This window comes from Mobula hypostoma, chromosome 4, assembly GCF_963921235.1.
Source record: "Mobula hypostoma chromosome 4, sMobHyp1.1, whole genome shotgun sequence".
Taxonomy (NCBI): Eukaryota; Metazoa; Chordata; class Chondrichthyes; order Myliobatiformes; family Myliobatidae; genus Mobula; species Mobula hypostoma.
Window position 1 is genome coordinate 137,609,988 of NC_086100.1, and position 24,009 is coordinate 137,633,996.

General features: G+C 43.0%; 1 protein-coding gene across 7 annotated transcripts in view; it reads right to left on the minus strand.

The window, feature by feature from the left end:
• Positions 1-14,147: 14,147 nt before the first annotated feature.
• The window catches only part of LOC134345631 (interleukin-15-like), a 117,140-nt gene continuing 107,278 nt past the window's right edge, over positions 14,148-24,009 (minus strand). For 3 of the 7 annotated variants that reach the window (XM_063046614.1, XM_063046616.1, XM_063046612.1), the window contains one exon: positions 14,257-15,226. In XM_063046614.1, the coding sequence (XP_062902684.1) occupies positions 15,128-15,226 (99 nt within the window). In that variant the 3' untranslated portion in view covers positions 14,257-15,127. Of the gene's footprint in view, positions 15,227-24,009 lie in introns of all 7 variants that reach the window. The other 4 variants (XM_063046610.1, XM_063046611.1, XM_063046615.1 and 1 more) reach the window with 3 other exon arrangements.

Sequence of the window (24,009 nt, forward strand, 5' to 3'; positions counted from 1 at the left end):
AGAACACTTGTGAAATCCTTGTGCGTCAGTGGTGTCACCAGATTAAGTAATGCTTGTTTAAAGAATTCACAGCTGTCACATTGTGTTCTGAGCCCATAATCTTTTGATCTTTTTAATGCTGTATTGAGATTTTGGAGATGGGCCATAAATCAGTACAGCACAGGAACAGGCAATTCAGCCCACAATGTTGTGTAAAACCAGCTAAAAAACAAACACTAATCTCTCCTACCTACACTATGTTCATATCCCTCCATCTACCTTACATTAATGTGCGTATGCAAACATCTCTTAAAAACCTCTAATGCCAGACCAGGCAGTGCATTCCAGGCATCCATCCCCCTCTGAGTAAAAAAGTTACCCCCAAATCCCCTTTGAAACTTTCCCCACTCACCTTCAATGCATACCCTTTGGTTTTAGACATTTCAACTTTGAGAAACAAATACTCTGAATCTACGCCTCTCATAATCTTGTAAACTTCTATCAGATCTCCTCTCTGCCTCTGCCCCTTCAGAGAAAACAACCCAGGTTTATCCAGCCTTTCATGATAGTACATGCCCTCTAAACCAGGCAGCATCAAAGCCTTGGCATCTTTCCTACGGTGAAGTGACCAGAACTGTATGTAGTACTCCAGATGTGGCCTAACCAGAGTTGTATAACCTCTTGAACTTTGCAAAAGAACCTCATGAACTTTGAACTCAATGCCTTGACCAATAGCAGCAAGCATTCCATAAGCCTTCTTAACCACCCTATCAACCTGTGTAGCCACTTTTAAAGAGCTGTGAACATGGATCCCAAGGTCTCTCTGCTCAGCAACACTATTAAGGATCTTATCCTTAACCGTGTACTTTCTCCTTGCATTTGCCCTACCAAGGTGCAACACCTCAAACTTATCTGAGTTAAACTCCATCTGCTATTTCTTAGCCCATATCTGCAACTGATCTATATCATGCTGTATTCTTTGCCAGTTTTCTACATTATCCACAATTCCATCAATCTTGGTATCAGCCGCAAACATACTAACCCACCCATCTACATTTTTGTCCAGGTCATTTATATACATCACAAACAGCAGAGGTCCTAGCACACATCCCTGCGGATCTCCACTAATTGTAATTCCAGCTTGAATAAGTCCCTTCAACCACTACCTGCTATCTTCTATGCCCAAGCTAGTTCTGAATCCAAACAGCCAATTTGCCACAGACCCCTTGCATCCTAATCTTCTGGATTAGACCCTCATGGGGCGGGTGGGGCTAAAATCCATGTAGACAACATCGACTGCCCTACCCGCATCAATCTCTCTCGCCTCCTTGTCAAAAAAACTCAATCAAGTTGGTAAGGCATGACCTGCCACCACAAAACCATGATGACTCTCCCTAATTCGACCATGGATTTCCAAACCCTCATATATCCTATCCCTAAGAATTTTCTCCAGCAATTTCCCTACAACAGACGTGAGACTCAATGGTCTATAGCTCTCAGGATGTTTCCTTGTTCCCTTCTTAAATGGAGGCACACATTCCTCCAGGACCTTGCCTGTGGCTAGAGTGGACACAAAGATACTGGTCAAGGGCCCAGCAATCTTGTCTATTGCTTCCTTCAATAACCTGGGGTGAATCCCATCAGGTCCTGGGGATTTATCCACCTTAATACTCATTAGAAGGCCCAACACTTTCTCCTCCTTGACCTCTAAATGCCCTAAAGTATTTATACACTCAGCACTGATCTCCAGGTTCTCTATATTCTTTTCCTTGGTAAATACTGATGCAAAGTACTCATTAAGCACTCACATTTTCTGCACCCAAATAAATATTCCCCCAGTTATCCTTGAGTGGTCCCACCCTCTCTCTAGTTATCTTCTTTCTCTTGATGTATGTATAGAATGCCTTGGGATTCACCTTAATCCTATTTGCCAAGGTCTTTTCAAGGCCCCTTCTGGCTTTCCTAATTCTCTTCTTCAGTTTTTCTCTGGCTGCTTTATACTCCTTATGTGCTTCGTTTGATCCTAACTTCTGAAGCTTTACATACCTTTTCTTTTTCTTCTTGACTAAATTCATTGCCCCTCTGGACATCCAAGTTTTTCTTATCTTTCCATCCCTGTCCTTCCTTCTAACAGGAACATACCTTCCCTGTACTCTGTGCAATTGATCTTTAAACACCCTCCACATGGCCAATGTGGACTTGCCAGAGAACAGGTGTTCCCAGTTAACATTTTTTAGCTCCTGCTTAATGTCCTCGTAATTTGCCCTACTCCAACTCAAAGCTACCCCGCTTAAAAAAAGGTAAAAACGCTTACTTCTTCTTAACTATGCCTCCGGCAGTTCATGCCAAAGCCCGTTAAGCCAAAGCTTCCCCACTCCATCTTTGGTTCATGCAAACAATGGCCACTCAGCTTGAGTCTACCTTTCCTTTATTTGCAGCTGAGTTTAGGTCTCTGAAGCTCAAAAAGACAGCTTTACCTGGATCTGCTCGGTTTATACTCTCTCTCCTGACTTCCATAGGGCTCTGACACCAACACTCACACTCACATTCCCTGTGCCTGAGCCACTGAAAAAAGGCAGAAGATGAACCAATCCATGAAAAGTGTATTTTATACAGAGGACCAATCACTAAAGCAATGTACATATTATAGTTTAATAGTCTCAACTATTCAGATATTACTGTTTATGGTCTCAGGCCAATATGGGCTCAAGGAATCACTGATTGCAGTTTTACACACTTTGCTGGTGAATGAGCACCACAGAGCCTGAGATGATCTTGGACTCTCCCCCAGATTTGTGCTTCTCTATTATCATTTCCCTGACTTGTCTTGAATGCTCTTTCATCTTCATTTTTGTTTGGCTTGCTGACAATCTACTCTACTGTTGGACCTTACAGAGAGAGGCAGTATTTACTTTTCCCTGGGTCCCTTCCTTCTTCCCTTTCTCCTATGGTCCACTCTCCTCTCCTATCAGATTCCTCTTTCTCCAGCCCTTGACCTTTCCCGCCCACCTGGCTTCATCAGCACCTTCTAGCTAGCCTCTTTCCCTCTCCCAACCTGTTTATTCTGGCATTTTCCCCCTCCTTCTCAGTCCTGAAGAAGGGTCTTGGCCTGAAACGTCGACCATTTATTCATTTCCATAAAGGAAAGCAAATAACACCAACTCCCATTTTAATAAACCAATGATCTACAGCATCCAAATTGTTAAATTGGTTTATTATCATTGCCTATACCAAGGTACATAGAAACACTTTGTTTAGCATGCCATGCAAAAATTTCACCACGTTAGAATTTTGAAGTAGTAAAATTAAATGGCAAATTGGTTTATTGTTGTTATGAAGGTACAGTAAAAAAATGTGATGCATACACATCATTTCACTACATTAGTGCACTGGTTGGTATGAAGGAAAACAGCGACAATATGTAAGATAAGGTGGTACAATTACAGAGAAAGTGCAATGCAGGCCGACAATAAGATGCAAGGCCATAAGAAGGTAGATTGTGAGGGCAAGAGTCCATTTTGTGTGAACCATTCAATTACAGCAGGAGAGAAGCCACCCTTGAGCCTGGCAGTATGTGATTTCAAGTGTTTGTGCCTACCGTCTGATTCGAGGGGGGGAGCAGGTGTACAAGGATAGTGATAAGCAAGAGGAAAGCCATGGTTGGTAGAACGTGGAAGCAGGAAGGTGGATTCTTTTGTTAAAAAATGTAACATTGAATTAAGAGTGAGCTAATCAGTACAAGCCTTGCATGAATTATTGGCCGGATGCTGTTGGTAAAGAAATTTCACTACTTAACCCTGGCGGCAATGAATGAATGGAAAATACATTTCCACATCAAGCTGCAGTGTCTTGGAGGGGATCATGCACATACTGACATTTAAGTGTTCTTATTACCTTTGGCCTAAGTGGCTGAGGTCATGGGTTTGAAGTGGTGATGAAAAGGATTTGACTGCCTGGTAGATGTCTCACACAGTGTACTAGTGGCTCTGTGTATATTCTGAGTGGTAAATGTGTTACCAGTGAAGCAGTCTACCTTGCTCTGGATGGTGCCAGGCTTTTAGAGGACTGGAGCAGCACTGATCCTGGTACGCGATGAATATTTTGTCATACACTCCTGTGTTGAGCTCTGCATATGATGGAAAGCTTTGGAGAGCCAAGACTGAAAGCACTCAAGCCAGGATATCGGAGAGCATTCTGCTCTAGTATTTGTATGTCTGGTAAGAGGTAACATTTTCATCAACTGCAACCCACAAAATATTAATGGTGGGGCATTTTGCCATGGGAATGCCATTGAATTTCAAAGAGACATGAACAGTCCATAACACCATAATTTATAGGAGCAGAAGTAGGCTATTCAGCCCATCGAGTCTGCTCTGCCATTCAATCATGGGCTGATCCAATTCTTCCAGTCATCCCCACTCCCCTGCTTTTACCCCATACCCCTTCAAGAACCTATCTATCTCTGCCTTAAATACATCCACAGCTGCTCATGGCAACAAATTCCACAGATTTACCACTGTCTGACTAAAATAATTTCTCTGCACTTCAGTTCTAAAAGGACATCCTTCAATCCTGAAGTCGTGCCCTCTTGTCCTAGAATCCCCTACCATGAGAAATAACTTTGCCATATCTGATCTGTTCAGGCCTTTTAACACTCTGAATATTTCTATGAGATTCCCCCTCATTCTCCTGAACTTCAGGGAATAGGCAACAGACAAAAGGTGCAGGAGTAGGCCATTTGGCCCTTCAAGCCAGCACCGCCATTCACTGTGATCATGGCTGATCATCCACAATCAGTAGCCCATTCATGCTTTCTCCCCATATCCCTTGACTCCACTATCATTAAGAGCTCTATCTAACTGTTTCTTGAAAGCATCCAGAGAATTGGCCTCCACTACCTTCTGAGGCAGAGCATTCCACAGATCCACAACTCTCTGGGTGAAAAAGTTTTTCCATAACTCCCTTCTAAATGGCCTACCCCTTATTCTCAAACTGTGGCCTCTGGTTCTGGACTTCCCCAACACTGGGAACATGTTTCCTGTCTCTAGCGTGTCCAATCCCTCAATAATCTTATAGGTTTCAATCAGATCCCCTCTCATCCTTCTAAATTCCAGTGTATACAAGCCCATTCGCTCCAATCTTTCAGCATATGACAGTCTCGCCATTCCGGGAATACAGCCCAAGAGCTGCCAGACGTTCCTCATATGGTAACCCTTTCATTCCTGGAATCATTCTTGTGAATCTTTTCTGAAGCCTCTCCAATGTTAGTATATCCTTTCTAAAATAAGGAGCCCAAAACTGCACACAATACTCCAAGTGTGGTCTCATGAGTGCCTTATTGAACCTCAACAACACATCCCTGCTCTTATATTCTATACCTCTAGAAATGAATACCAACATTGTATTCACCTTCCTCACAACTAACTCAACCTGAAGGTTAACCTTTAGGGTATCTTGCACAAGGACTCCCAAGTCCCTTTGCATCTCTGCATTTTGAATTTTCTGCCCATCTAAATAATAGTCTACCCATTTATTTCTTCCACCAAAGTGCATAACCATACACTTTCCAACATTATATTCCATTTTTCTGCTTCTTTGCCCATTCCCCTAAACTATCTAAGTCTTTCTGCAGGTTCTCTGATTCCTCAACACTACCTGCTCCTCCACCTATCTTTGTATCATCAGCAAATTTAGCCCAAAATCCATTAATACCGTAGTCCAAATCATTGACATACATCGTAAAAAGCAGTCTCTCTTCCTTGCTATCTGCAACACATGCTTCACTACTGTAAAGATTATGCAGAGTGGAGGCTTGGATAGTTTCATTATCTGAGAAGTTACAAATGAACATTAGCAAAAAGTCTTCACTCTTGATGAGAAAAAACAATTTGTGGTACATTTAGTGAGCTTCGGTGTTTCTTCCTTCATATTCTGAATGGATTTATTATCACCGTCTTTTAATAGTGGGGGACATCAGGAAACAAGAGGAAGTGGAAAAAATGATGTACAGTAGTCCTTTCCCAGCATATATGACTCATAAACATTTCTCAGACTTCCAGCCGGGTCCAGATATCAATTTTAACCAATGCTTTGATGACAAAATCTATCAGGGATCTTCATCAAGGATGATGCCTAAACATGTCTAGTCTGGTGGTAAATAGACTCAATTCCTATCATCCATCTCTCCTGATTGATTGGTTAGTCCACAACCAATCAGGTTTCTGCTGTTCCACCTTGTTTAAAATCTTATTCAAGTTCTTACTTTGTCTTTGTTGAAATTCTTATTCTCTAGTGATATTTCAATGGCTTCCTTCACCAGCTGGTCCCAAAAGCCACTGGTACGGCAGTACTCCTGTGGTGATTGCATTTGCAACACTCTGCTACCACTGATCTTTCTTGGTAACCGAAATGGATACACCTTTTCTGCTCATCGATGTTGGTTTCCACCGTGCACCCCATCTGGCTGACATACACTGCTCTGCATTCACAGGGAATCCTGTAAAGGCCAGCTGTCCTGAGTCCAAAGTCATCTGTGATCTGCGTAAACTGGGATTTGAGCTTCCTTACAGGTTTGTGGATGATATTTAACCAGTACTTCTTCAGGATCCTGGTAATCCTTCCAGAAACCAGGGAAATGTAGGGAAGACAGGCAGTAGCAACAGATTCCTCCTTGTTGTTAGGTTTCCTGGTTTTTCTGTCAGCCTTTTTAAGGGCCCAGTTGATTTCCTTCACCTTGTAGGAACATTGTGCGTCGAACATCATGAAGGGATAGCTCCATCTTCAACAAGAGAGCCCACGTGGTGAATCCACCATAGACAAGACTGACGCTTTCACATTCGGGTCCAATCACCAAGTGTAGGGTGGGTGACCCCGCCTTGGTTTACTCATGAAATCCCCTCTCTCAACTGTTTTTCTTTCAAATATACGGTTGGATCAATACTATTTGCTGCATTTGTACACAACTCAAAAATGTGAGTAGCCTTCTTGCCAATTTACACCCCATCTCACAGGGTCCATACGACTCCTTTCTATCTTGATTAAACTTCCTACATCACTACTTCCTGCATGGACTCAGTTCCATTCTCCCAGATTCTCCATTTCTGCTCTGCTAATTAGTCTTCATACACCATTGCACTTAAGATGTTCTTGTTTTTATGTAACTATGGCTTCCCATTTTTCATTATTGACAGAGCTCTCATCCATATCCTGAAATACTTCTCTCAGCCCTTCTTCTAGATATCACACGATAGAGTTGCCCCTGCCCTCAGCTCCCACCCCATTAGCCTCATCATTCAACAGATCATCCTCCATAATTTGAAACCTGATTCAGCTGCAGTAGTGCAGTAATACCAAATCATATGTAATACCAAATACCAAATGTGTTAAGGTGAAAGTGTAATCTCCAAACCAAACTATATTGGATCAATTTGTCTTCCTGCGATTGTAGAAAGGAAGCCTCCAGAATAAATAGTCCTTTTCATGCAAGTAAAGAAGACAATGGGCTACAAGATTTTCTACTGTTTCATTGTGGTAACTATAAAGTAAATAAAGCAAAGCGAACTGGAGTAACGATGAATGTGTTTTCCCACGATTGACCAACACATTTTCCAGTATCAAGAAGGAACATTTTTAATACATTCTTTTCTTAATTTGAGACACTGAAAAGCACTTTAATTAACTTTTTTCATCTGCATGATAGGTAAAGCAGTTCTCATAAATTGAATTTCAACCATAGTCATATACAAAACACAAGGTTACTGCTCTTTTACATACACATACAGGACACAGGACACACTTTCTAACAGCAAATTAAAGTTGGATTTGCTATACAAAAGTAGCCTAACAAAATACTTAATTACGCTATTATAGGTGATCTTACGTTGTTTTGGTGTTGCAGCACTGCTTTTTCACGTAGACAGCAAGCCTACATGGGAAGAAGGCCCCAGGATTTTAACTAACTCGTAGCCTTTGCCATCCCACAACTTCTGGCTACCCATTTCTCTCCCTCTCTCCTCCTCAGATGCAATGCAAAACGTACACACTGACCAGGCTTTCAGTCATGAGATTTAATCTCACCTGTGGCTTGGTGTAAATTTAAGTTGTCTGAAATTGACATCAGAAACTTCTACTTATTTTTTTAAATGGGAACTGCAGTAATACAAGATTGCTTTCCAATTTCTGTACCTCCTCCTGCATTTTCCAGCCTTATCCTTCGGAACTATTTGTGAAGATTGTACATTAGGAGTGGGTTCCCTCTTCAGCCTGCTGTTATTCAATACTACAGCCGATCTGATTTTAGAACATAGTACAGCAGAGAAACTGGCCCCACCACCAACAACATCTGTGCCAATCATGATGCCAAATTAAATGAATTCTTACTGTCTGCATTGACTGGTTAACCCTCCATACCCTGCATATTCATGGGTCTATCTAAATCACTCTTAAACTCTGCTATCAAACTATCTACAAACTTTGTACTTCCACCATGGCCCCTGCCATGTTTCCCAGGCATGTACAAATTTCACTATTATGATCATTCAGTTCCATTTTCCTGTGTGTTCCCCAGAACCCTCAAGTTCCATAAAGATCAAAAATTTGTACGAGTCAGCCTTGGATATATTCCCATTTCCTAGGATAGAGATTTTCAGATATTTATGACTTTCAGAGAAGAAATTCCTCCTCAACTTTGTCTTAAATGCATGACTCACTCTTCCCAAACCATAGAAACCATAGAAAAACTACAGCACAGAAACAGGCCTTTTGGCCCTTCTTGGCTGTGCCGAACCATTTTCTGCCTAGTCCCACTGACCTGCACACGGACCATATCCCTCCATACACCTCCCATCCATGCATCCGTCCAATTTATTCTTAAATGTTAAAAAAGAACCCACATTTACCACCTCGTCTGGCAGCTCATTCCACACTCCCACCACTCTCTGTGTGAAGAAGCACCCCCCCCCCAATGTTCCCTTCAAACTTTTCCCCTTCACCCTTAACCCAAGTTCTCTGGTTTTTTTCTCCCCTTGCCTCAGTGGAAAAAGTTTGCTTGCATTCACTTTATCTATACCCATCATAATTTTATATACCTCTATCAAATATCCCCTCATTCTTCTACGCTCCAGGGAATAAGGTCCTAATCTATTCAACCTTTCTTTGTAACTGAGTTTCTCAAGTCCTGGCAACATCCTTGTAAACCTTCTCTGTACTCCTTCAACCTTATTAATATCCTTCCTGTAATTTGGTGACCAAAACTGAACACAATACTCCAGATTCGGCCTCACCTATGCCTTATACAACCTCACCATAACATTCCAGCTCTTATACTCAATACTTTGATTAATAAAGGCCAATGTACTAAAAGCTCTCTTTACGACCCTATCTACCTGTGATGCCACTTATAGGGAACTTTGTATCTGTATTCCCAGATCCCTCTGTTCTACTGCACTCTTCAGTGCCTTACCATTTACCCTGTATGTTCTACCTTGGTTTGTCCTTCCAACATGCAATACCTCACACTTGTCTGTATTAAACTCCATCTGTCATTTTTCAGCCCATTTTTCCAACTGGTCCAAATCCCTCTGCAAACTTTGAAAACCTTCCTCACTGTCCATTACACCTCCAATCTTTGTATCATCAGCAAATTTGCTGATCCAATTTACCACATTATCATCCAGATCATTGATATAGATGACAAATAACAATGGACCCAGCAGCACTAATCCCTGTGGTACACCACTAGTCACAGGTCTCCACTCTGAGAAGCAATCCTCTACTACCACTCTTTGGCTTCTTCCATTGAGTCAATATCTAATCCAATTTACCACCTCTCCATGTATACCTAGCGACTGAATTTTTCTAACTAACCTCCCATGTGGGACCTTGTCAAAGGCCTTACTGAAGTCCATGTAGACAACATCCACTGCCTTCCCTTCATCCACTTTCCTGGTAACCTCCTCAAAAAACTCTAATAGATTGGTCAAACATGACCTACCACGCACAAAGCCATGTTGACTCTCCCTAACAAGTCCCTGTCTATCCAAATGCTTGTAGATTCTGTCTCTTAGTACTCCCTCCAATAACTTACCCACTACCGACGTCAAATTTACCGGCCTATAATTTCCCGGATTACTTTTCGATCCTTTTTTAAACAACGGAACAACATGAGCCATTCTCCAATCCTCTGGCACCTCACCCGTAGACATTGACATTTTAAATATATCTGCCAGGGCCCCTGCAATTTCAACACTAGCCTCCTTCAAGGTCCGAGGGAATACCTTGTCAGGTCCTGGGAATTTATCCACTTTAATTTGCCTCAAGATAGCAAGCACCTCCTCCTTTTCAATCTGTACAGTTTCCATGATCTCACTACTTGATTCCCTCAATTCCATAGACTTCATGCCAGTTTCCTTAGTAAATACAGATGCAAAAAACCCATTTAAGAGCTCCCCCATTTCTTTTAGTTCTGCACATAGCCAACCACTCTGATCTTCATGAGGACCAATTTTATCCCTTACAATCCTTTTACTCTTGATATACCTGTAAAAGCTCTTTGGATTATCCTTCATTTTGACTGCCAAGGCAACCTCATGTCTTCTTTTAGCCCTCCTGGTTTCCTTCTTAAGTATTTTCTTCCACTTTTTATACTCCTCAAGCACCTTATTTACTTCCTGTTTCCTATACATGTCATACAACTCTCTTTTCTTCTTTATCAGAGTTGCAATATCCCTTGAGAACCAAGGTTCCTTATTCCTATTCATATTGCCTTTAATCCTGACAGGAATATACAGGCTCTGCACTCTCAAAATTTCTCCTTTGAAGGCTTCCCACTTACCGATCACATCCTTGCCAGAGAACAACCTGTCCCAATCCATGCTTTTTAGATCCTTTCTCACTTCTTCAAATTTGGCCTTCTTCCAGTTTAGAACCTCAACCCTAGGACCAGATCTATCTTTATCCATGACCAAGTTGAAACTAATGGTGTTATGATCACTGGAACCAAAGTGTCCCCCTACACACACTTCCGTCACTTGTCCTAACTCGTTTCCTAACAGGAGATCTAATATTGCATCCTCTCTAGTTGGTACCTCGATATATTGATTTAGAAAACTTTCCTGAACACATTTTACAAACTCTAACCCATCTAGACCCCTAACAGTATGGGAGCCCCAATCAATATGTGGAAAATTAAAATCCCCTACCACCACAACTTTATGTTTCCTGCAGTTGCCTGCTATCTCTCTGCAGATTTGCTCCTCCAATTCTCACTGACTATTGGGTGGTCTATAATACAACCCCACTAATGTGGCCATACCTTTCCTGTTTCTCAGCTCCACCCATAAGGACTCAGTAGACAAGCCCTCTAATCTGTCCTGCCTGAGCACTGCTGTAATATTTTCCCTAACAAGCAATGCTACTCCCCCACCTTTCATTCCTCTGCCTCGATCACATCTGAAACATTGGAACCCTGGAATATTAAGCTGCCAGTCCTGCCCCTCCTGTAGCCAAGTTTCACTAATTGCTACAACATCATAATTCCACGTGTCAATCCACGCCCTCAGCTCAATCGCCTTCCCTGCAATACTCCTAGCATTGAAATATATACACCTCAGAATATTTTTACCACCACTCACAACCTTTCTATTAGCAGCTTTGCTTGAACTTTTAACATCACTTATTTTCACCCCAGCTCCATTGTCAGCTCTGGCTCTCTGGTTCCCATCCCCCTGCAAATCTACAAACGTAGTTTAAAGCCTCCCCAGTAGCACTAACAAACCTCCCTGAAAGGATATTGGTCCCCTTGTAGTTCAAGTGTAACCCATCTCTCTTGTACAGGTCCCACCTGCCCCAGAAGAGGTCCCAATGATCTTGAAATCTGAAACCCTGCTCCCTACTCCAGTTCCTCAGCCACTTGTTCATCCTCCGGAGCATCCTATTCTTACCCTCACTGGCACGTGGCACAGGTAGCAATCCTGAGATTACCACCCTCCAGGTCCTGCTTTTCAACTTCCTACCAAGCTCTCTATACTCACTGTCCATGACCTCCTCACTCTTGCTTGCTATGTCATTGGTACCGATGTGCACCACGACATCTGACTGATCACCCTCCCACTTCAGAATGTCATGCAATCGATCAGAGACATCCTTGACCCTGGCACCCGGGAGGCAACAAACCATCCTGGATTCTCTGTCACGACCACAGAACCTCCTATCTGTACCTCTAACTATCGAGTCCCCTATCACTACTGCTATCCTCTTTTTCCACCCTCCCTTCTGCACTGCAGAACCAGACTCAGTGCCAGAGATCTGGCTGCTGCAGCTTGTCCCAGGTAAGTCATCCCCCCTAACAGTATCTAATACGGTATACTTGTTGTTGAGGGGAATGGCCACAGGGGAACCCTGCTCTGCCTGCCCTTTCCTCTTCCCTCACCTGACAGTGACCCAATTTCCTGTCCTCTGCTCCTTTGGCGTAACTACCTCCCTGTAGCTACGACCTATAATCTCCTCATTCTCCCGAATGATCCAGAGATCATCCAGCTCCTGCTCCAGTTCCCTAATGTGGTTTGTTAGGAACTGCAGCTAGATGCACTTCTTGCAGGTGTCATTGTCAGGGACACCGGAGGGCTCCCAGACTTCCCACATCCTGCAAGAAGAGCATTCCAACATTCTGCCTGGCATTCTCTCTACTCTAAACAAACTGGACAAAAAACTTACCAGAACCTACTCTGACCTCTGCCTGCTCTCGCCGAAGCCTGTTGAGCCAAAGCCATCCCACTCTGCTCCCTCTCACTCTGCTGCCCGCTCACAACACTGCCCGCTGTATATGGTGGTCTGTTTTTAAACCTTGGCGCGTTACATCACGTGCCAAGGTTTACAAACCATGCCTGTCACTCCAATTTCACTCCATCTTCTTAGAACATGCCTCAGAATCTTATGTTTGAACAAGATTACCTTTCATTTTTTTTAATACAAAAACTATAAACTCCAATCTGATCAAGATTTCCTCATAAAACAACATATTCTTCCTGGGTATCAATGACGCCAACCTTCTTTGTTCTGAGTCCAAAGCAATTACAGTTTGAGTTTACTTATTTTAAATAGCTCTCCAATTGTGGTCTCATACCCTATCAATACTGAAATCAGGTGAAAAAAAGTTATAATTTTGGACTTTATTAGAAAACCACTTAAATAAAATTCAGTAGTTTATAAACACTAGTATAATTGTGCTTTGTTTTAAATGTCTCTGAACTTAATTTAGACAACAGTAATGATGACTTTTACTTGAAACAAGTTTTCCAATCAAAATTATACTTTCAAACTCACTATTGAGGACAAAAGCCATGAATGTTTTTCAGGAAAAAATAAATGTACATAACTTCAACCCATTTTCTTAGATCTATCAAAACAAAATCACTGCAATTTATTTGAATTTTGGACCAATAAATTTTCCATGTTGGGTTAAGCTGAAGAGCTGGCTTTGCAAATGTTCAGGATGTATATATAAATGGCTATTTCTGTGGAATATTTTCACTACACTACATATTTCAACATCTTCTAGATGTTGTGTATAAGTAACAGTTATTGGAGCATGAACAGACCCAATTATGAATGACAAACAATGCTTTATTCTTGGTGAGGAATGTCATTTAGTGAGAAAGTCCAATGAGTTCACATGCTATAAAACACCAAATCATCTAAATAAATCAATGTAAATAGACAGTTGTGTCCTGTATTAAATAAAATATGGGTCTGTAAATGATCTGTGTAATACAGTCAAGCATGAAATGTATAGTGCATTGGGTTATTATGAATCACTGTAACTGGTTAACACTGCACGAGTTAATAATTCAAATCATCATTTGTGCGCCCAATTATAAATATAAACTAGTGCAATCAGGCAAAACCTACATACAAATAAACTAAACATTAATTAGTTTACTTTATAAATTGTTGCTGGTTCTTACGTTTGCAGTTTTACGTTTACTTATTGTGAATGCCTCTCAAGTGAACGTTTCTTTACATACACACAAAATTCAAGTTATGGCAAGACATAGCAACGTGGCATGGCAACAAAGGATGGAAAGAACAACTTCGAAAACAAAAAGTGGAAAATGTAGTGCAGCTACAATAAAACTGGCAGAAAACAGGAGTCATTTATGCTTTGGTGGGGTAAAAAAAAGCTTCTTTAAGTAAATCTTAAAAACAGAACGTGATAAGTTATCTTATTTGATTAATCCAAATGTTCCCAGTTACCGTCATTTCTGAAGAGCACACTTGTAAAATAATTTTCAATGAAACATAATTTCCAGAAATTTTATTATGACACATAGCATAAAATATTTATGAAGAATGATACAAATATTATTCTCAATTTCATGGTTACATTTGAAGCAATAAAAAACAACTGCCTTTGTCATCCATGACCTTTTGAAATGAATGGGTTTACATCGGCACTATGATTTGAAAACCATAGCTTTCATGCTTATTATTGACCTGTTTAGATCAGAGGCATCATCTTAGCTCTTTCAATTGTGCCCCTTTCAGAATAAATGAACGACATGCCCACACAATAAGACTTAAACCAAAAGTAAAATTAGTCTTTGGACTAAGAGTGTTAAAAGCTGCTCATACTATATTGGTCACCCAGGTAAATTGTCATTAATATTATCCTTCTGTACTGTATCCATTCTTCTTGGGATCTGAGGAACTACTGAAGCCTGTGTATACTTAACCTTGAACCATTTTGCATCAGTTTTAAAATTAAGTGCATATAAAATACTTTTCTAAATTACATGAATAAAAAAATACTGGACTTGTAGTAACTGCTACCTAACTATTCACTGAGGCTAGAATATCAATATAGCACAGCTGTGATGAAAGGGTTTTTTAAAAATATGGACATAGAATCTAACTCAAAGTTCCTTTGCATTGCTCAAATTACTAACTTCATTGCTTATGAAATAGTGAATTGAATAAAATGAAAACAAAATTGATTAATTCTTATAAAAATAAGCATTATTCACATTAAATTTTGTACATTTAGTCAGAAGATTGACATTAAGTTAAGTATAAAATTCAATATTTATGACTACAGTATTTACAATTATTTACAGATAATATTCACAATTCACTATTTACATGCTAAATAGAGTTACTGTTCTTTCTTCAACTTCCTTCGTGCAAGATCTTCAAAGGCTTTTAGAAATTCTGTTACACTTTTTTCTTGAAATTCCTCACATGTTGTACAGCCCTAATATTGGATAAGAACACAAGATTACGATGGCACATTGTCGCAGCTCTTAAATGAATATTAAATGTCAACTATATTTTCCAAGAAAAGCAAATAAACCAAATGGCAAGATATCAGGATTACTTTCCAAGAATGGATAGTGCAATCCGGGTCATATTACAATCGAGGAACATGCTTGTAGAGCGGATATTGAACTTTTTGCTGTTGGACTTTGGCCACATTCCACCGAGATACAACACTGGGCGGCACGGGAGGTCGTTCCTGCCTGTGGCCATCGAACTTGCAGCTCCTTCCGTGGACAGTCGGACACCCTGAGCCAATAGGCTGGTCCTGGACTTATTTTCCATCTGGCATAGTTTGCATTTTGGTGTTTGTTTGTTGGGGTTTTTTGTATTGCTATATTTATGCTCTATTCTTGGTTGGTGCGGCTGTAACGAAACCCAATTTCCCTCGGGATCAATAAAGTATATCTATCTATCTAACATACAAACTGACAAAACAAATCGAGACAAGGAAGAAAATAAAACATTAGCACCAACTTTGACCAAAGGTCACCAGCAAAAGAGAATTACACTACTTCCCATTTATTTTGGCCTGCCATAAGTTGGCATTGCACCTCTGTCAATAACACAAACTTCAGTTTTCTACTTGTCTTTGTAAATCAGTACTTTGGTGTCAAAAAAGAGAGATGACCTCAATGTCAACGAACAGCCTCTGCTCCTGCCTAATGCAATCCATTTGGGATAAACTGCATATTTTTACATCTTAGATTTTTAACATTAGTTAGTTGGAATACAAGTATTTTGGTTGCTGGTGCCATGGAATCAGGTTTCACTGAACATATGGAATAGGGTTGGGTGTATCAAATATGTTCAATGGAATATATAAACAGCTGTTTCAATTTCTGTAAGGCTATATTGTTTTTGGAAAGCTTCAGAGATAGCACTTTAAATGTAGATGACAGTCACTTTGTGGCTGGATAAACAGCATTGAAAATTGAAGGACAAATCTGAAGCAAGAATGGATCAATAACATTAAAAAAGATGCAACACATAAAAAAATTGAAGGTGCTTTTTCATAATGAAATCAACCCAAGTAAAACTAACAAAGGAAGATTTCCTGGAGAACGCAAAGAAGGTGGATGGTGGCAACTCTAGTCACAGTGGCAGCTGCTTTTTCATGGTTTAAGCTCTGACATGATCTCATTTACAAGTAGCTGTTGGAAAGATTTATCTGCAGCCACTTCAACTGTAGATGAGTAGCACAAGTAAATTCAGCAAATTATTCAAACAGTTAATCCCACTTAACACACACAAAAATTGCTGGTGAACGCAGCAGGCCAGGCAGCATCCATAGGAAGAGGTACAGTCGACGTTTCGGGCCGAGACCCTATAGATGCTGCGTTCACCAGCATTTTTTGTGTGTGTTGCTTGAATTTCCAGCATCTGCAGATTTCCTCGTGTCTGAGTTAATCCCACTTATTTCTTTCACGCAGAGGAAAATGTCCTCTTCCACGAGCTTAACACGCTAATGGCCAAGCTGTGGTTGGTCATAAATAACCAAAAGCTTGGATGTAACTTTATTATTACCTCACCAGGTCCAGAACTGAAAAATACAGCAGGATGAAAAAAATTAAGTTGATATAACGATTCTATGTGATGGGTATTGAGTGCAGTTCTAGTTGCTACATTGTAAGAAAGATGAGCAGCTACCATCCAAAGCATGAAGAAGACGCAGCCCACTCAGCTTTATCGATTGAGTACGTAAGGAATACAAATTCCCAGCTCTCTACTTCACCCTCTACCCTTCGCCTGGCCTCACCCATCACCTGCCACCCTGTACTTCTTCCTCCCACCCCCCCCCCCAACCTTCTAACTCTGACTTAGATCACAAGAACCAAAGAAATAGGAGCAGGAGTCGGCCATCTGGCCCATCGAGCCTGCTCTGCCATTCAATAAGATCATGGCTGATCTGACCATGGACTCATCTCCACCTACCTGCCTTTTCCCCATAACCCTTAATTCCACCACTATGCAAAAATCTATCCAACCTTGTCTTAAATATATCTACTGAGGTAGCCTCCATTGCTTCATTGGGCAGAGAATTCCACAGATTCACCAATCTTAGGGAGAAGCTTTACACAGTGATTCAAGTGCAGTCTGACCAGTGTTTTGTCAAGCTGTAAAACAATATCCTAGCGTTTACATTATATTGTTGTTACACTGAAGTGTTCAGCACAGAGTGAGGGAGTGGGGATGGAGATTGGAAATGTAATCTGGAAATGATGGAAACACCCAGCAGGTCAGACAGCATCTGTGGGAGCTCTTGTAGGAGGAAGATAAATTCCTGATCTTCCAACGAGCACTTTGTGGCCCTGATTGTTTACCTGCACCCTATTTTCCCTGTACGTCTAACACTGTTATACATTCTGCATCCCAGTTGCACTGCCCTGATGTGCTGATGTAGGAATGAGTTGTCAGGACAGCACACAAAATAAAACTCCTCACCGTTCCTCAGTACAAGTGAGAATAACAAAGCAATTATCAAAACGGAGAAGCAGGTAAATCGCAAATTGTGCTTGTGAAACTGCAGAGGGGAGTTGGGGTGGAGGATGTCTCTGACGAGCTAAAAGCAGGGTAACCATGGGCAGAAGCTGCAGAGTGATCGGGAGCAGCTGGGCAGTGAAAACAGACAGCAGAACATATGTCACAGGTTTACAAACACTCAACCTACACACACCCTCACACACCAAACACCCAGCCTGCACACACCCTCACACACCAAACACCCAGCCTGCACACACCCTCACACACCAAACACCCAGCCTACACACACCCCCACACACCAAACACCCAACCTACACACACCCCCACACACCAAACACCCAACCTACACACACCCCCACACACCAAACACCCAACCTGCACACACCCTCACACACCAAACACCCCCAACCTGCACACACCCTCACACACCAAACACCCAGCCTGCACACACCCTCAAACACCAAACACGTAACCTACACACACCCTCAAACACCAAACACCCAACCTACATACACCCTCACACACCAAACACCCAACCAACACACACCCTCACACACCAAACACCCAGCCTACACACACCCTCACACACCAAACACCCAACCTACACACACCAAACACGAAACCTACACACACCCTCACACACCAAACACAAAACCTACACACCCTCACACACCAAACACCCAACCCACACACACCCTCATACACCAAACACCCAGCCTACACACACCCTCACACAGCAAACACCCAACCCACACACACCCTCACACACCAAACACGCAACCTACACACACCCTCACATACTAAACACCCAACCTGCACAAACCCTCACACACCAAACACCCAACCTACACACACCCTCACACACCAAACACCCAGCCTACACACACCCTCACACACCAAACACTCAACCTACACACACCCTCACACACCAAACACCCAGCCTGCACACACCCTCACATACTAAACACCCAACCTGCACAAACCCTCACACACCAAACACCCAACCTACACACACCCTCACACACCAAACACCCAGCCTACACACACCCCCACACACCAAACACCCAACCTGCACACACCCTCACACACCAAACACCCCCAACCTGCACACACCCTCACACACCAAACACCCAGCCTGCACACACCCTCAAACACGTAACCTACACACACCCTCAAACACCAAACACCCAACCTACATACACCCTCACACACCAAACACCCAACCAACACACACCCTCACACACCAAACACCCAGCCTACACACACCCTCACACACCAAACACCCAACCTACACACACCAAACACGAAACCTACACACACCCTCACACACCAAACACAAAACCTACACACCCTCACACACCAAACACCCAACCCACACACACCCTCATACACCAAACACCCAGCCTACACACACCCTCACACAGCAAACACCCAACCCACACACACCCTCACACACCAAACACGCAACCTACACACACCCTCACATACTAAACACCCAACCTGCACAAACCCTCACACACCAAACACCCAACCTACACACACCCTCACACACCAAACACCCAGCCTACACACACCCCCACACACCAAACACCCAGCCTACACACACCCCCACACACCAAACACCCAACCAACACACACCCTCACACACCAAACACCCAGCCTACACACACCCCCACACATCAAACACCCAACCAACACACACCCTCACACACCAAACACCCAACCTACACACACCCCCACACACCAAACACCCAACCTGCACACACCCTCACACACCAAACACCCAACCTGCACACACCCTCACACACCAAACACCCAGCCTGCACACACCCTCAAACACCAAACACGTAACCTACACACACCCTCAAACACCAAACACCCAACCTACATACACCCTCACACACCAAACACCCAACCAACACACACCCTCACACACCAAACACCCAGCCTACACACACCCTCACACACCAAACACCCAACCTACACACACCAAACACGAAACCTACACACACCCTCACACACCAAACACAAAACCTACACACCCTCACACACCAAACACCCAACCCACACACACCCTCATACACCAAACACCCAGCCTACACACACCCTCACACAGCAAACACCCAACCCACACACACCCTCACACACCAAACACCCAACCCACACACACCCTCACACACCAAACACCCAACCCGCACACAACCTCACACACCAAACACCCAACCTACACACACCCTCAAACACCAAACACCCAGCCTACACACACCCCCACACACCAAACACCCAGCCTACACACACCCTCACACACCAAACACCCAACCTACACACACCCTCACACACCAAACACCCAACCTGCACACACTCTCAAACACCAAACACCCAAACTGCACACACCCTCACACACCAAACACTCAACCTGCACACACCCTCACACACCAAACACCCAACCTGCACACAACCTCACACATCAAACACCCAACCTACGCACACCCTCACACACCAAACACGAAACCTACACACACCCTCACACACCAAACACGAAACCTACACACACACTCACACACCAAACACCCAACCTACACACGCCCTCACACACCAAACACCCAGCCTACACACAACCTCAAACACCAAACACCCAACCAACACACACCCTCACACACCAAACACCCAGCCTACACACACCCTCACACACCAAACACCCAGCCTGCACACACCCTCACACACCAAACACCCAGCCTACACACACCCCCACACACCAAACACCCAACCTGCACACACCCTCACACACCAAACACCCAGCCTACACACACCCTCACACACCAAACACCCAGCCTGCACACACCCTCACACACCAAACACGTAACCTACACACATTCTCAAACACCAAACACCCAACCTACACACACCCTCACACACCAAACACCCAGCCTATACACACCCTCACACACCAAACACCCAACCTACACACACCCTCACACACCAAACACCCAACCTGCACACACCCTCAAACACCAAACACCCAAACTGCACACAACCTCACACACCAAACACGTAACCTACACACACCCTCACACACCAAACACCCAACCTGCACACACCCTCACACACCAAACACCCAACCTACACACACCCTCATGCACCAAACACCCAACCAACACACACCTTCACACTCTTTGTTGTTCCAGTCCTGATGAAGGGTCTTGACCTGAAACGTTATCTATTTTTTTCATGGATGCTGCCTGGCCTGCTGAATTCCTCCAGTATTTTGTATGTGTTGCTTTGGGTTTCCAGCATCTGTAGATTTTCTCATGTTTGACATAAGGCATCGGTTCACAGCGGTTTTGGTGTTTCCAATCCGTGATTGGAATTGATTGGCAAGAACAAATTAAAATGAGGCAGCAGCAAGCATAGTGGCCATTGCTGGAGTGGTCATTCTTGGAGTGGTCATTGTTGGAGTGGACAGTGTTAGAGTGGGGATTCCAAGGCGTTACCTCTTTGAGGCTTCAGCGAAGAGAGGATTGAGTGAGAGAAGGTGAAAAAGTTGTGGGTAGATTTCCCCCCAGTTTTTTTTATTGTTTTCCTTCTTTATATTTACACAGTAAGAACAGTAGAGATGCTGGGCAGAATAGTGGGATGCACATCTTGCAGGATGTGGGAAGGTGGGAGACCTCCAGTGGCCTTGACGATTTCACCTGCAAGAAGTGTACCTATCTGCTGCTTCTAACAATCTGTCTTAAGGAGTTGGAGCTGGAACTGGATGAACTCCAGATCATTTCGGAGGCTGAGAGGGTGATATGTAAGACATATATGTATTGAGGTAGTTACTCCACGGTGCAGGACACAGGATATTGGGTGACAGTCAGGAATAGGAAACAGGTTAAACAGCCAGTACAGAGCATCCCTGTGGACATCCCCCTCAACAAGAAGTATACCACAGCTTGGATACCGTTGGTGAGGGCGGGGGGGGGGGGGGACCTAGCACAGAGGAAAGTCACAGCGGTTAAGTTTCTGGTACCATCTGACTCAGAAAGGGAGGGGGAAGAAGAGGCAAACTGTGGCGACAGGGGATTTGTTAGCTGAAGAACAGGAGGTTGTCCTGTGGACAAGAATGAGATTCCTAAATGGCCTGTTGCCTCCTGAGTCCCAGGATCTGGGACATCTCAGATCACATCCTCAGCATTCTTATGTGGGAGAGTAAGCAGCCAGAGGTTGTGGTCCACGTGGGTGCCAATGACATAGGTAGGAAGAGAGACAGGGTTCTTCAAAAGGATTTCAGGGAGTTAGGTGCTAAGTTAAAGGACAGGACCTCCAGGGTTGTGATCTCAGGGTTGCTACCCATGCCACGTGCTAGTGAGGCCAGAACTAGGAAGACTTTAAAGTTTAACACGTGGCTAAGCAGTTGGTGTAGAAAGGAGGGTCTCAGTTTTTTTTTTCATTGGGCTCTCTTCCAGGGAAGCTGGGCCCTGTACAGAAGAGATTGTTTGTACCTTGTGGGAAAGTTCGCTATTGCGGCTTGGGAGGGTGGGGGAGGGTTTACACTAGAGTTGCAGGGGGGTGGGAACCAGAGTGCTGGAATAGATAGTGGAGAGGTTCTGGAGACAGATGTTGTTAAGACCTCAGATAAAGTCAGGAATGAGAAGGTTCAGCATGGTGCGACTGATATCCTGAGCTGCATATATTTCAATGCACCAAATATTGTAGAAAAGGCAGATAAGCTCAGGGCTTGAATCAACACGTGGAATTATGTTACTATATCCACTGGTGAGACTTGGTTGCAGGAGGGGCAGAACTAGCCACTCAATATTCCACAGTTCCATTGTTGTAGATGCAGCAGAGCAGGAGGGATTAAAGGAAGAGGGTTGGTGTTACTAGTCCGGGAAAATGTCACTGCAGTGCTCAGTCAGGACTAAATGGATAACTCTTATAGTGAGGCTTTATGGGTGGAACTGAGGAATAGGAAAGGTATGGACTTGCTAATGGGGCTATATTATAGACCACTAAATAGCCTGTGGGATTTAGCACAAAAAAATATTGTAAAGAGATCGCAGACTGTTGCAAGAAACTTAAAGTTGTTATGGTAGGTGATTTTAACTTTTTATATTTTGACTGGGACTCCTATACTGTAAAAGGACTGGATGGGATTGAGTTTGTCAAGTGTGTTCAGTAAAGGTTTCTTAATCAGTACATAAAAGTCTCAACAAGAGAGTGTGTGTTACTTGATCTGCTACGAGGGAATGAGATAGGACAGGTGACAAAAGTTTGTGTAGGGGAATTGTGATGGTATTACAAAGGATCTGGCAGGTGTGGATTGGAACAGGCTGTTTTCTAGCAAAGCTGTACTTGATAGTGGGAGGTCTTGAAAGGCAAAATGTTGAAAGTACGAAGCTTGTATGTGTCTGTATGAATAAAAGGAAAAGATTACAGGTGTAGGGAACCTTGGTTTTCCAAAGATATTGAGGCCCTTGTTAGAGAAAAAAAATGGAGGTGCATAGCAGGTATGGGCAGGTAGGAAAAAATGACGTACTTATGGAGTATAAGAAATGCAAGAGAACACTTAAGAAATAAATCAGGAGGGATAAAAGAAGGCACAAGGTTGGCCTAGCAGACATGGTGACTTAGATTCCCAAGAGATTCTATAGATACGTTAAGAGCAAAAGGACTGCAAGAGGCAAAATTGATCCTCTGGAAGATCAGAATGGTAATTCATGCTTGAAGACCGAAAGTGATGAGGGAGATCTTAAATGGAATTTTTGCATCTGTATTTAATCAAGCTTTCAAGCACCAGTTTCACGCTCTCATAACCCTCTGGTTGAAGAATTTTCCCCTCATGCTCCCCATAAACATTTCTCCTTTCACCTTTAACCCGCGGCCATCTAGTTGTAGTTCCATCCATCCACAAGTTAAAATATTAAGGGTAAACCTATCAGAAACTCCATTATCTGTCCAGATGATATACACCTTACACAACGTATTTTCTCATGCCTCACATGTTGAACAATCCCCTATTTTAGGGTCATAGAACATTGCAGAACAGAATTAAACCCTTTGGCCCTTCTAGTCTATGCTGAACTGTTAATCTGCCTAGTCCTATTGACCTGCACCCAGACCATAAGCCCTCCATACCCCTACCATCCACGTACCTATCCGAATTTTTCTTAAATGTTGAAATTGAACCACTTCCACTGGCAGCTTGTTCCACATTCTTCACCACCCTCTTAGTGAAGAAGTTCCCCCTCA